The 15,605-nt window shown below is 43.3% G+C and overlaps 1 protein-coding gene across 3 annotated transcripts in view; it reads right to left on the bottom strand.

Moving 5' to 3' along the window:
• CACNB2 (calcium voltage-gated channel auxiliary subunit beta 2) overlaps positions 1-15,605 on the bottom strand; it is a 195,717-nt gene that overhangs the window by 86,379 nt on the left and 93,733 nt on the right. The window contains exon 1 of one of the 3 annotated variants that reach the window (XM_069959032.1): positions 1,978-2,146. The exons of the other annotated variants lie outside the window; for them this stretch is intronic. Within the exon in view, the coding sequence (XP_069815133.1) occupies positions 1,978-2,010 (33 nt within the window). The 5' untranslated portion in view covers positions 2,011-2,146. Of the gene's footprint in view, positions 1-1,977; positions 2,147-15,605 lie in introns of those variants that run through there. 3 annotated transcript variants of the gene reach the window in all.

Raw genomic sequence — 15,605 nt, 5'->3', positions numbered from 1 at the left:
GTTTCTCCTGTCCTCTAGTGGGCCAGTCCGACACTGCACTGCAACATGCAAGTTGCTGCAACCGCAACTAGTCTCTACAAATCTACAGGCTCTGGGCTTATGGTCGCAACCACTTGCATTTCACAATGCAACCCTATTTTTATTTTAGCTGCAATGCCTTACTGCAATCTTTGGCCTCAATATATGTCGTACAGTCAATGGCGCCATATAGTCCTAGACTAACTGGAAACTTCACAGAAACTGTCCAAAACAGGAAAGGTTTTCTATAGGGATTTGCTTCTGCTCTGGACAAAGCTGGCAGCAGAGAGCAGTTTGTCAGACTAGAAAGAATACACCACTTCCTGCAGTGCATACAGCAGCTAAGAAATACTGGAAGACGTAAGATTTTTAAATAGAAGTAAATTACAAATCTATATAACTTTCTTACACCAGTTGATATGTTAATTTTTTTTTTACTGGAGTTCCCCTTTAATCCAACACATGAGATCTCTAGGACATAACCACTCATGCATTAGGATATTAGGGTAGGTTCACACATATACTCAGCTTCCACCTAGATACTTTAGTCATCTGGCTGTACAGAAACCTGACAGCTTCAGTATACTGTATAGAAGCATCCAGCTGAGATCGATAACATCACCACACTGTATAACATTGGTTTATGACCTTATATAAAGATTTATCAAACATGGTGTAAAGTGAAACTGTCTCAGTCGCCCCTAGCAACCAATCAGATTCCACCTTTCATTCCTCACAGACTCTTTGGAAAATGAAAGGTGGAATCTGATTGGTTGCTAGGGGCAACTGAGCCAGTTTCACTTTACACCATGTTTGATAAATCTCCCCCATTGAATGTACTCCTTCTAGGCCATTCTATCCTTCCTCCTCTACAGGAAAATGGCAAAATGGAGCACAACACGTGATGTTACCGCCATTATCACTATTCAGGAGACAACCTCTGTCCATGTGCTTGTAGAACAGCTTTAAAGGGGTTGTCCAGCGAAAATCTTTTTCTTTCAAATCAACTGGTTTCAGAAAGTTATATAGATTTGTAATTTACTTCTATTTAAAAATCTCAAGTCTTCCCGTACTTATCAGCATCTGTATGTCCTGCGGGAAGTGGTGTATTTTTTCCAGTCTGACACAGTGCTCTCTGCTGCCACCTCTGTCCATGTCAGGACCTGTCCAGAGCAGGAGAAAATTTCCGATAGAAAACCTCACCTGCTCTGGACAGTTCCTGACTCGGACAGAGGGGGCAGCAGAAAGCACTGTGTCAGACTGAAAAGAAAACAACATTTCCCGCATGACATACAGCAGCTGATAAGGATGGGAAGACTTGAGAATTTAAATAGAATAAAATTACTAATCTATATAATGTTCTGAAATCAGTTGATTTGAAAGAAAAAGATTTTCACTGGACAACCCCTTTAAGGAATGTATTAGATAACTGCATGGATAGTAATTCTCCACATATAATGCAACCCAGGTCATTCATTTTAGGGTCCCTATACACAACACTGCCGAGCCACAGTACTTTGTATCTACTGCAAAACCACCTGCGGTCACCACAGCTTGGCGGCACTACGTATTGGGAACTTCCAGTTATAAATCTATAATACACAATTACCAGTTATGCAATGATATGTCACTTTAAGTGGAACATATATGCAACATATAATCCTTAAAGTTAAAATTAGGATAAGATTGACGACTGGAGTAGTAGTCACCCAGACCTTGAATAATATAATCATCTACCACTATGATGCAAATGTATATTTTGCCCCTCCCCCCTGACTCCTATATATCTGATGCATAAGTGTCAGTCTTAACTGCAGCTCTGGAATTCTATTCATGAATAATTCTTTGTAAGCACAATGATATATATATATATATATATATATATATATATATATATATATATAATAAAAGTATTTGCTCGTGACATCGGATTCGTAAAAGAAGTTGCTTTGCTCTTACCTCGTCCGAATCCTCGCTGCCATAGAGGTACATTGCTGTAGTCCCCCCTACGCAAATAAACTATGAAGCCAGCACTTCCATCAGGCGAGAGACAAAGAGTTTTTGTTGTTGTACAGCTGGAATACTGAGATGTCCCTTTCCCACGCTCGGACCTCTCCCCAAATAAATACTGAGTATATATATATATATCTATCTATCCCTATATGTCAGGCTGCAGTCAGGCTGCGGTGGGCTCCGAGCTGCATTGCCTGGGAAGTATATATCCGTTACTGAGGGATGGGAGGATTACTTAGGAAAATAATGCAGGGTTCTGGTAAATGAAGGTGGTCACATGGGCCAGGGGACACAGCTCATTGGCTGCTCTGGGACTGCTGGAACTTTCACAGACTACTTCGAAGTCTTCCCCCTTTTTTTTTCTCTCCTGAGAGTGATGATAGACTCCAGCAACAACCACTGAGGACGATAGGGGAAGGAGCCAGGGACTCTCTGGATTATTTACTGTATATGTGATGTGTTTTATTAGGATAATTAATGTTATTGTTTGTTATTATTGTAACATTTATATTTGTAAATAAAAGAACTACATATGATAAATAAAGTGCTACTGCTATACAGGCAAGTATTCCTACCTATATTGTAATCCCATCCCAAATCATACATGACCCCATATCCCACTGTTTTATAGATGCACCTTCTGAGAACCCTTACAACTCTCGCTAACTGCTACAGGTGGTTGAGTGCTGGAACTATATATTCTCTATCAATCCAATAAGATTTACACCTCTGGGATTCACACTTGTCTTGACATTATCCCCCTTGTCCTTAGGGCCTTAAAGGAAACTCCTGCAAAATGTTTTTTTTTCTTCCCCCTTTCAGATCAGCTGAATTTAGAAAGTTATAGAGATTTTAAATTATAGAGTAATTTACATCTATTTAAAAATCTACAGTCTTCCAGGACTTATCAGCTGCTATATGTCCTGCAGGAAGTGGTGTATTCTTTTCAGTCTGACACAGTGCTCTCTGCTGCCACCTCTGTCCGATACAGGAACTGTCCAGAGCAGGAGAAAATCCCCATAGAAAACCTCTCCTGCTCTGGACAGTTCTTGACAGGGACAGAAGTGGCAACAGAGAGCACTGCGTCAGACTAAGGCTATGTTCACACAATGTCCAAAAAAGGGAAAAAAATATCCGCTGCTTTTTGTGGTTAAAAAGACGTCCGTTATTGCATCATTTTAATTGGCTTTACTAAACTGTATTGAAGCCTGTGGAATAACGGACGTCTTTTTCACACATCGTATTGAATGCGTCCGCCTCAAAAAACGTCCGTCATTCAATACAATGTGTGAATAAGACGTCCATTATTCCATAGGCTTCAATGCATTTTAGTCAAGCCAATTAAAATGATGCAATAACGGACGTCTTTTTAACCACATAAAACGGACGCTTTTTTCCTTTTTTAGACGTTGTGTGAACATAGCCTAAAGAATACACCACCTGCTGCAGGGCAAGAATGGGGCAGCACAGCAAGAAATGTAGAGTCCGGGACTGCCGTGCAGGTAAAAACAGTAAAGACGTGGGAGGCAAAAAGCAAGGTGTCAGGAGACTGAGGCAAGTTTGCTAAATGACTGTATGTGTAAAAATAATTAACTTGATGAGTCCTACAAGTATAACTATGTTATTTGTGATGGGAAAACCCCCTTTAAAAAGGGTTATCCCAATATTAAAAACCATCATCATTGCATGATTCATTAAAACAAGCAATGTTTACATGCTGATACACTGCAATCCAGTGAGTTCTGGTATTTGCTTACATAGTATGATGCCACCTAGTGTTCAAACTGTACAACAACATGCATGTCCCCCTGCTCACCTGAGGGCTGGAGGACACACACACTCAGTCACTCTCCTCTGATCACTGCAGAACAACAATACAAATAACTTGGCTTTATACTGTCAATATTATATCACACAGTATATACCAGGGGTAGGGAACCTTGGCCCTCCAGCTGTTGCAAAACTACAACTCCCATCATGCCTGGACAGCCAAAGCTTTAGCTTTGGTTGTCCAGGCATGATGGGAGTTGTAGTTTTGCAACAGCTGGAGAGACAAGATCCTCTACCCCTGGTATATACAGTACCTTAACTATTGTGAATCCTATCTTAGGCCGGGTTCACATTTAGTAAGACAGTGGCCGTTCTGTGACACGGATGTGAATGAACAGCCGCTGTCAGTGTAGTTCTGAAGGATGAACTTCACTTCTTTTAATGTAGAATGCGGGTGCATTCGAGTATGCCCGCATTCCAATTAACCATAACCGGGAGTGTATACACTCCCGCCTGGTTTCCATAGACTTCAATACGATCGGCCAATACCTGCAGTACCGGCCGGGATGAACTTCACAGACAGCGGCCGTTCTGTGACACGGCCGGGTCACAGGATGGCCGCTGTCATACTGTGTGTAAACCGGGCCTAAGGGGGAAGTTAATGGGACAATTCTATATTTTCCCATGTGGTCATAACCCTAATATTCAACAGGGGTTTCTATGGGTCCATTTACACAGAAAGATTATCTGACAGATTATCTGCCAAAGATTTGAAGCCAAAGCCAGAAACAGACTATAAACAGAGATCAGGTTATAAAGGAAAGCCTGAGATTTTTCCTCTTTTCAAATCCATTCCTGGCTTTGGCTTCAAATCTTTGGCAGATAATCTTTCTGTGTAGATGGACCCTTTTGTGCTTCACAGCTGAACTCTTTAGTGAACATTACTGAACTTTTTGTTCTACTATACTATTAGAGCTAATATTGCACAATCTCTTCTCTCCCATCGTAAATGGTCAGCATTTTAAGACTAACCCACAGCGTGTCACGGTTGTATCCTGTCATTTTTATTATGTAGACAAGGTGCAGTATTTTACAGCTTCCAGAAATGAAGGGAAGCCCACATCAGTAAGCGGCGTGTCGGCAATGTGTGGAATTCTGTGTCGGCTCAGAAGCTGTAAGAGGTTTTAATGTAAGGATTAAGTCTCTGCGTCTTATGGCGGCCGTGTGCTCCCAACCTCCCCCATAAGCCTACACATACTCTGACCAGCCAAGTCTACTTGTTTATTATAATAGAGGAAAGGTGATAGGCGGCTGCCAGACATAATAAAGCAGGGGTAGGGAACCTTGGCCCTCCAGCTGTTGTAAAACTACAACTCCCATCATGCCTGGACAGCCAAAGCTTTAGCTTTGGCTGTCCAGGCATGATGGGAGTTGTAGTTTTGTAGCTTTAGCTTTGGCTGTCCAGGCATGATGGGAGTTGTAGTTTTGTAGCTTTAGCTTTGGCTGTCCAGGCATGATGGGAGTTGTAGTTTTGTAGCTTTAGCTTTGGCTGACCATGCATGATAGGAGTTGTAGTTTTGCAACAACTGGAGAGTCAAGGTTCCCTACCCCTGCAGTAAAGGATCAACATCAATGACTCTCCTGCTGCCAACATATATATCAGATTATTTGTCCGATCCTGTCAAAAATAAGCAGAATCATCTTAAATTGACTGCGCAAAAAACATTCACTTAAAGGGATACTCTGGAGGAAAATGGAGACTGGTGTCAGAAAGTTATACAGATTTGTAAATGACTTCTATTTAAAAATCTCAAGTCTTCCAGTACTAATCAGCTGCTGTATGTCCTGCATGAAGTGGCGTATTCTTTCCAGTCTGACACAGTGCTATCTGCTGCCACCTCTGTCCATGTCAGGAACTGTCCAGAGCAGGAGCAAATCCTCATAGAAAACCTGGACAGTTCCTGACATGGACAGAGGTGGGTTTGCCTGACACCTATATAACGTATACAGACAGCTCATGCTGACCCAGCATTGGAAATGTTGTAGACATGAAGAGGAACCAAAAAGAGGGAAAAGAACTCTAGACTTCCATCTTGTACGTGACTGTGTCTTATGCTGATCTCCCTCTTACTATATCCCTGAAGCTGTTAATGTTCTGACCTTTGACTTTTAATGCTCCATCCTCCTGTCCTTGCCTTTGGCTACAGAAACTTAATTACTCTAAAACAGGATAAGTAGCTTATGGTTATTCAATTACCTCTTTTGCTTTGAAGAATTAAAGGGAAACTCCGTGTTTAGAGATCTTACTGTGTCCAAGCTAAGTTTTATCTACTGCTAAATGGGTCTTATATGTACAGTATCCCAGACTAATAGAGCCCTATTCCACGGGACGATTATCGTTAAATCATTCGAATCTAAACAATAATCGTTCGGTTGAATAGCAGTTAACGATCAACGACCGAACGATAAATCGTTGATCGTTTAATAAGAGCTGGACCTATTTTTATCGTTGCTCGTTCGCAAATCGTTCGCATTGAATAAGATGTTGTTCGGTCGTTCGCAGTAGTGACGAACGCAATAGCGACAAGACGACCGCAAGAACGATCATAAGTAACGATTATCGTTCCATGTAAATGGGTGAACGATTTCAGGTCTTTCAGGTTGGATAGTTTATCGTTAACGATTATGCGAACGATAATCGTCCCGTGGAATAGGGCCCATATATAATCCGTGTACTTCTCTTCTGACTGGAGGTTCCCTACAGTGTATCTTCTGTATTATAGATGATGTCCCCCCTTTGGCTATGTTCACACAACGTCTTTTGAGCTCCGTTAAAAATTACGTCCGTTATTTTGAGTCTAAAATAACGAACGTCATTTAGCTGCCCAGCCTTCCCAGCTGTTGGCACATTATTCTAGTTTGGTTACTAATTGGCCTTTGGATGCGGCTTAATTGAAAAGTCCATTGAATTTAATAGTAAAAACGGAGACAGAATGGTGACAAAAGAAAAACTGTGTGTGAACAACTAATAAAAAACGTCCGCTGTTTGCAAAAGATGTCCGAAAAAAGCAATCATTTCATTATTTGGCGTCCGCAGTAAAAACATCCGTTATTCAATACATTGTGTGCATTAGATGTCCGTCTTTCCATTGTGTTCAATGCATTGCCATTGCAGACAGTTAACGGACGTAATTTTAAATATCAAATTCGTCCGCCTTTTCTCTATTTTTGACGTAGCGTGAACATAGATTTAGTAAGATGGTCATACACCATTAGGCTATGTGCAGACTTAGTAAGAGACCGGACGTTCCGTGACCCGGCCGGGTCACGAAACGGCCACTCTCTAAAAAGATCATCCCAGCCGGTACTGCAGTACCGGCCGGATGATCTTAAGGGCTGCAGAGTTCTGATGTGAGCGCATCCGTGCGCGCCCGCATCAAAACTCCCCCACAGCACACTATGGAGGGAGCGGCCGGAACCGCTCACTCCACAGTGTGCACTGACACGGTTTTCTGTGGCCACTATTCAACGAATAGTGGTCGCAGAAAACTGACATGTCAGTTTTCTACGGCACCGCGAGATATCCCGGCTGGAGTGTATGCTACAGTAGGTGTATACATTCTGGCCGGGATTCTCTCAGAAGGCAGCACAACTTACGTTGTGTGAACATAGCCTTAGATGAATGTTGGACAAACCCAATGGGGGAGATTTATGAAAGGGTGTAAATATACACCTGGTGTAAACTGCCTACAGCAGCCAATCACAGCTCAGCTTTCAGCTCTGGTAAAATATAAGAGGAGCTGTGATTTGTTGCAGTGCGCAGTTTACAAAAGGTGTATATTTACACCCTTTCATAAATCTCCCCCAATGACTTTAGACTAGCTCCCAATAGCAGATGTCAGGGAGAAATGCATCTGATATATTCAATTTTCACTGCCCAGTCCTTTTGTTTTGAGGGGGATAAGTCACCATCAGAGGTGTCTGGCAGCAACTTCTCCCCTTTCATTGAGCTGACTGCTATCTTGAAGGGGAACTCTATACATCAGCCTGTGCCGCCTTACAGATGTCATGTTGTACTTAAACTAGGAAGGAGCTATGAATCGAAGCTGGTGAGGCAGGAAGAAGCCCCTACATATACTGCCAACACAGTGCTCCTACATATACTGCCAACACAGTGCTCCTACATATACTGCCAACACAGTGCTCCTACATATACTGCCAACACAGTGCTCCTACATATACTGCCAACACAGTGCTCCTACATATACAGCCAACACAGTGCCCCTACATATACTGCCAACACAGTGCTCCTACATATACTGCCAACACAGTGCCCCAACATATACTGCCAACACAGTGCTCCTACATATACTGCTAACACAGTGCCCCTACACATACTGCCAACACAGTGCTCCTACATATACTGCCAACACAGTGCCCCTACATATACTGCCAACACAGTGCACCTACATATACTGCCAACACAGTACTCCTACATATACTGCTAACACAGTGCTCCTACATGTACTGCTAACACAGTGCCCCTACACATACTGCCAACACAGTGCTCCTACATATACTGCCAACACAGTGCTCCTACATATACTGCTAACACAGTGCCCCTACATATACTGCTAACACCGTGCTCCTACATATACTGCCAACACAGTGCCCCAACATATACTGCCAACACAGTGCTCCTACATATACTGCCAACACAGTGCTCCTACATATACCACCAACACAGTGCCCCTACATATACCGCCAACACAGTGCCCCTACATATACAGCCAACACAGTGCCCCTACATATACCGCCAACACAGTGCCCCTACATATACCGCCAACACAGTGCCCCTACATATACCGCCAACACAGTGCCCCTACACATACTGCCAACAAAGTGCCCCTCCATACACCACCAACACAGTGCTCCTACATATACTGCCAACACAGTGCTCCTACATATACTGCCAACACAGTGCTCCTACATATACAGCCAAGACGATGCCCCTACATATACCGCCAACACAGTGCCCCTACATATACCGCCAACACAGTGCCCCTACACATACTGCCAACAAAGTGCCCCTCCATACACCACCAACACAGTGCCCCTACATATACCGCCAACACAGTGCTCCTACATATACTGCCAACACAGTGCTCCTACATATACTGCCAACACAGTGCCCCTACATATACTGCCAACACAGTGCTCCTACATATACTGCTAACACAGTGCCCCTACACATACTGCCAACACAGTGCTCCTACATATACTGCCAACATAGTGCCCCTACATATACTGCCAACACAGTGCCCCTACATATACTGCCAACACAGTGCTCCTACATATACTGCCAACACAGTGCCCCTACACATACTGCCAACACAGTGCTCCTACATATACTGCCAACACAGTGCTCCTACATATACTGCTAACACAGTGCCCCTACATATACTGCTAACACAGTGCTCCTACATATACTGCCAACACAGTGCCCCTACATATACTGCCAACACAGTGCCCCTACATATACTGCCAACACAGTGCTCCTACATATACTGCTAACACAGTGCCCCTACATATACTGCCAACACAGTGCCATATACCACCAACACAGTGCCCCTATACATACTGCCAACACAGTGCCCCTATACATACTGCCAACACAGTGCCCCTACATATACCGCCAACACAGTGCCCCCACATATACTGCCAACACAGTGCCATATACCACCAACACAGTGCCCCTACATATACCGCCAACACAGTGCCCCTACATATACAGCCAACACAGTGCCCCTACATATACCGCCAACACAGTGCCCCTACATATACCGCCAACACAGTGCCCCTACATATACCGCCAACACAGTGCCCCTACACATACTGCCAACACAGTGCCCCTACATATACAGCCAACACAGTGCCCCTACATATACCGCCAACAAAGTGCCCCTCCATACACCACCAACACAGTGCCCCTACATATACCGCCAACAAAGTGCCCCTCCATACACCACCAACACAGTTCTCCTACATATACCGCCAACAGTGTCCCTATACATACTGCAAACACAGTTCCCCTACACATACTGTAAGATGGCAGCACCCATAACAATGTATAAAACATGAAACAAAAAAAATTACAATCAGAAAATAGAAATAGATTATAATAAAATAACAATTTTAGTATATGACTCTTATCAGTAAAAGAACATTTTGATGATACATTCCCTTTAAGCCTTGAAGGATTTGGAACTGGGGCCCAGGCATTCCCCCTACCCCTCCACATAGTGCAGAACTGGTTTGTAAAAGCAGGAGATAAAGCAGAAGCCATCTCTAGCATTTCTAAATAAAGTCTTTCAGCCTCTAGTCTCCATCGCTGGCTATATTATAACCTGTATATAATCCCTCGCAGACACTCTCCATGCCGGAGGAAATCATTCCTAACTGTGCAGAACCCTTCTATAGTGCAAGCTATAATCCACAGGAGACAGACGGGGACATTGTGCACATTCCTATTTCATGCTATATTCTGTGTTCAACCTCTAGGACTGCGCATGAATGTGTAATCGTAAGCCTACTGCCTCCTAGCACCTCCTGTCGGGCACAGTGCGCTCTGCTGCCACCTCTGTTCATGTCAGGAACTGTCCAGCTCAGCAGAGGTGTTCTATGCGGATTTGCTACTGCTCTGGACAGTTCTTGACATGGACAGAGGTGGCAGCAGAGAGCACTGTGTCAGACTGGAAAGAATACACCACTTCCTGCAGAACAAACAGCAGCTGATAAGTACCAAAGGACTTGAGATGTAAAAAACAAATCTGCAACACCAGTTGATTTAATTTTTTTGGCTGGAGTACCCCTTTAATGCACTGTCCTAGGACAATGACCTTGTTCAAAGGGAGTCCTGGACCCTTATAGTCCTGATATGTGCAAACAAAACAGTTGGCCGCCCTGTATCCATACGGTCATTGTACTGGCTGGTTTTATATAGATTCTGTACAGCACTTTAATGTGGGCGCTGACTGTGAGTGTAGCAGGAGCCGCTCTCCACTATACTGGTAAGTGGGTGGCGTGGCATTGTGTTTCCTCAACTACCTCTAACTGGCTGGTGAGTGCAGGGTGCAGCGCCCTCTACAGTTTAAACAATTAGGGGTCAAGTCCCTCTCCATTGGCTGCCATATCTAAATTCCCTAGCGTGTTATGGGGTCAACCAACTACATAACAGCAGTATTTCTGTTTTATATTGACACAGGACATGGCTACGGCTTACATGGCTAACCAGTGTATTTTAAGGCGTAAAAAATATTTTTGCATGTATTTTCATTTGAAAAATTTTAAATTTGGGAAAATGCTCGACAGTTCGTATGTTGTTTAATTTTACAGCGGTTAGCAGCTGTAAGAATAACTGAACAGTTCTGCCCCCCCCCCCCCCAAAAAAAAGGTCAATGTTGTTTTGTGTGTTTTCCATGCTTTTCTACGTATAAAAATGTTTAAAAAAATGCTCCTGTAAATAAATGTGTAAATGTGTAAAAAAAAACAAAACAAAACAAAAAAACAGGATTGAAAATTAAGGCTGATTTTTCTTTTTTTTTTTTTTGTAAAACAACTGCCTCAACTACTTAGGGTCGTATAACACGGGCCGATCATTTTAGTAAACAAGTGCCGATCTAGCAGATCTAGCTCATTTACTGGATAATCGGGCAGTAAGGGCTACATGGACATCGTTAGCAATGTCCATGCAGCCCTTGCCAAACACCTGATACCTTACCTCTCCCCACTACTGGTCTCCTGTGCTCCGCAGCTTCCTGGTGCCATCGGATGCAGCATCTGAGCGGCCTGTCAACTGACAGGTCGCTTAGAGGTTGCAGCCACCGGGACCTGGGAAGCTGCGGAGCACCAGGACCTGGAGCGCTGAGAGGTAAGGAATCAGGTGTTTTGGGCAATCCTCAGCCATCGGCTGCATATCTCTATAACATGTAGCGATGTGTGGTAAGGGCCCGACGATTTTAGGTGCAAGCCTAAACCAACGATCAGTTGATGATCGTTCCATCTGCTGATCGTCGTTTCTATTACATGAAGCGATAATCGGACAAATCAGCCCAATTTGGCCGATTATCACTCCATGAAATGAGGCCCTTAGTGTGAACACGTCTTTATTTTGGACATAATATGGCTTTTTCTCTGTTCTTGGAGCTGCTTTTTTTGCATGGAAATGCTGGTAAATTGAAAGCAAATACTCAATTTGTATAAAACACCCATAAAACCTTAAATATGTTAAAAATATGTTTTTGGGAAAAAAAACAAAAAAACAATATGTAAAACAAAATAAAAAAAAGAGCAGTAAAATGCAAATTATGTCAATGAATAAAAAAGTCTCATTTTGCTTGAAAAACAAGTGTGTTTTTGAACCCCAAAATACTCAGTGCGAACATAGCCTTAGGAGGTACCTAGAATTAAAGATGCTCATATGCATCCTGTTGAGCTCTGTGAGATAACATTTGAACCGTCTGCCTGGAATCTTATTCTATGTAAGACGTACGAGCAGTACAGAAATTTTAGGCAATGCTCCTTTGATAAAATATACAAAGGGGAAAAGTGTCAGAAAGTTAGATAAAATTGTAATTTACTTCTATTTAAAAACCTAGTCATTCCAGTACTTATCAACTGCTGTAAGTACTGACACAGTGTTCTCTGCTGCCACCTCTGTCCATAACAGGAACTGACCAAAGCAGGAGAGGTTTTCTATGAGGATTTGCTCCTGCTCTGGACAGTTCCTGACATGGACAGAGGTGGCAGCAGAGAGCATTGTGACAAACTGGAAAGAATACACTACTTCCTGTAGGACATACAGCAGCTGATAACTACTGGAAGCCTGGAGATTTTTAAATAGAAGTACATTACAAATCTATAAAGCTTTCTGGTATCAGTTGATTTGAAAGAAAAAAAAAAACTCACTTCAGTTCCCCTATCACTGAGCGTCGATCCATGTGATTAGTGCCTGTTTAAATCGAACATCAAGCCAACATAAGGCCCTAAGGCTGCATTTTCCCACTGGGGTTACCACATGCAGCTGAAACTATGCCCCCATGTGGCCACCCCTTGTTCTTGATCAATCCTTGCAATACTGCACGGCTATAGGTGACTGCATAGGGGTGGGGGGTTCGGCCTCATGTGGCGACTGCGATGCGAGAACTTAAGAGTACAGAAGTCTGAAGCAGATCGTTCTACTTTCCACTAATACTCAATTTTCAGAATGAAAACCGATAATATCGCAGACATTCTGAACAAAATAGCATCTGGTAAACAACGTTGTGCCAGGGACAAGAAGAAACTTTGCGAAGTCTAAAAAGCCTTGTTATTTCCAACAATGAGTGGGCTAAAATACAGTAAATGCATTACAAGAATACAATCACATATACAGACATGTAGCAGAGCTGTTTGCGTCATTTTGATAATATGATAGTGATCTTACCTAGATCTGACCATGATCTGACCTACATCTGACTGATCTTCTCTCTGGGCCTTGCAAGCCAGACTAAACATGGTGTAAAGTGAAACTGGCTCAGTTGCCCCTAGCAACCAATCAGATTCCACCTTTCATATTCTAAAGAGTCTGTGAGGAATGAAAAGTGGAATCTGATTGGTTGCTAGGGGCAACTAAGACAGTTTCACTTTACACCATGTTTGATAAATCCCCCCCTCTCTACTCCTTCCCTGGTCTAGCCAGAAATAACTATGTTCACAGTTCTTTGACCAGGGACAAACTCACTGGTTTCGGATGGTTCCTGCCCTCTGGGAGCAAGGGGGCAGTGATTGGTTCTAACCCAGGGATAGGGGTTGATCGTGGAAGACTCCTTCCTTAGAATCCTCTTCTAGTAGAAGCTGTTTGATTAAAGGTTATGTGACCAATATTCCATGTATCCTGTACAAATAGAGATCACCAGTGGTGGCAGTAAAGAGCAAAGTGTAGCCCTTGCACATCATAAAAAGTGAACCAATCAGTATGATTGTGCTGATATGATTTCCAGCTATACAGTATAGATCTACGGAGCAGCTCCCCGAGGCTACATCTGTGGCGGTAGCTTTACATCCGAGAACAAGTAGTTCCAACAAAACACAGCAATCACTGAGCTCAGGGAGACCAGTGAAAAAAATCCAATGAAGTGCTCACTCTAGAGTTTCCGTTGATACATTGCCCCCTATAAATTTATATATGTAAAAAAGGGTCTGTGGAGCCTCAGTTGCCAGATGCCAGAATAGTCAGATGACTAGTCATGGCCGGCTCCCCGCCCAGATGACTAGTTGCTGCCCCTCTCCCGGCCTCCCACGCCCGTTTCAAACTACTTGTTCAAAAAAGGGGTCTGTGGAGCCTTGGTTGCGAGTCTCAAAACATGGGAATAGCCAGATATCCCTCCAGGGAAGGAAACTTGTTGCCAAGGAGTGCCTCCCAGTGGGGAAATCACCAAATGACACTGTTACACAGCCCCTTAAGTCCCACTCGGTTGTGAGTATTGGAACATAAATCGGGAAATACCAGGGTGGCCCCTTTTGTGTCAAAGTCTAATTCTGTTGGAGTATTGCAATATGTCAAGGGTTTTCCAAGGCATGCATCCATCCACAGACAGCTGTTTCGGAGTATTTGCCCCTCATCAGTGTAGAGCATGATTCTGGCTAACAGGGCAAAGAAAAATAGGGGCTACGTATTAGGGTGGTTTGGTGATCTCCCGACTGGTAGGCTCCCCTTGGCAACAGGTTTTCCTTCCCTGGAGGGACATCTGGCTATTCTCGTGTTTTGAGACTCACAACTGAGGCTCCACGGACCCCTTTTTTGCATATTTACATTTATTGGGTATAATGTATCAAAAAAGATCCTTGAGTGAGCACTTCATTAGGTTTTTTTTATCGATCTCCCTGAGCTCAGTGATTGCTGTGTTTTGTTGGTCTATTTTTTATTGTCCCCATTAGCCAGAATCTTGCTCCACACTAACGAGGGGCAAATACCCTGAAACAGCTGTTTGTGGATGGATGCCTGGCTTTGGTAAACCCTTGTCATGTCACAATTCTCACAACAGAGTTAGACTTTGACGGAAAAGGGGCCACCCTGGTGTTTTTCTATTTATGTTCCAATACTCGCAACTGAGTTGGACTTAATGGGCTACGCATCAGGGTGAGGCCCCCCTTGGCAACTGGTTTCCTTCCCTGGAGGCAGATCTGGCTATTCCCATGTTTTGAGACTCGCAAACGAGTCTCCACGGACCCCTTTTTTGAACAAGTAGCTCCAATCAACCGTGCGAGGCTGGGAGAGGGGCAGCAACTAGTCATCTGGGTGGAGAGCTGTCCATGTCTAGCCACAGCTCTATGCCTGACAGTGTGAGGATGATTGACAAGAGGGGCCACTAATGGGTCTCCCTTTAATACCTTAGCGTATGCAGAAATGGAAGTGCAAAAGACAAAACATGTCAGACCATACCCAGATAAAGACATAGACATTTAGAGAGATTCCTGAGCCACACTACAACTGCTCTAGTAGCTGGGAAACCGGTACTGGGACACTGCATAAGATCAGTGATTCAAAATAGTTGCCACCTGGTATTCAGGTTATAAGCTTTGAAGTATGTCATAAAGAGATAGATAAAAGATAAATGGATGGATAGATAGGAGATAGATAGATAGATATATAGGAGATAGATAGATAGATAGATAGATAGATAGATAGATAGATAGATAGATAGATAGATAGATGATAGATAGATGATAGATAGATAGATAGATAGGAGATAGATGATAGATAG

This window comes from Dendropsophus ebraccatus, chromosome 2, assembly GCF_027789765.1.
Source record: "Dendropsophus ebraccatus isolate aDenEbr1 chromosome 2, aDenEbr1.pat, whole genome shotgun sequence".
Lineage (NCBI taxonomy): Eukaryota > Metazoa > Chordata > Amphibia > Anura > Hylidae > Dendropsophus > Dendropsophus ebraccatus.
This window is presented reverse-complemented; position numbering and strand designations above follow the sequence as displayed.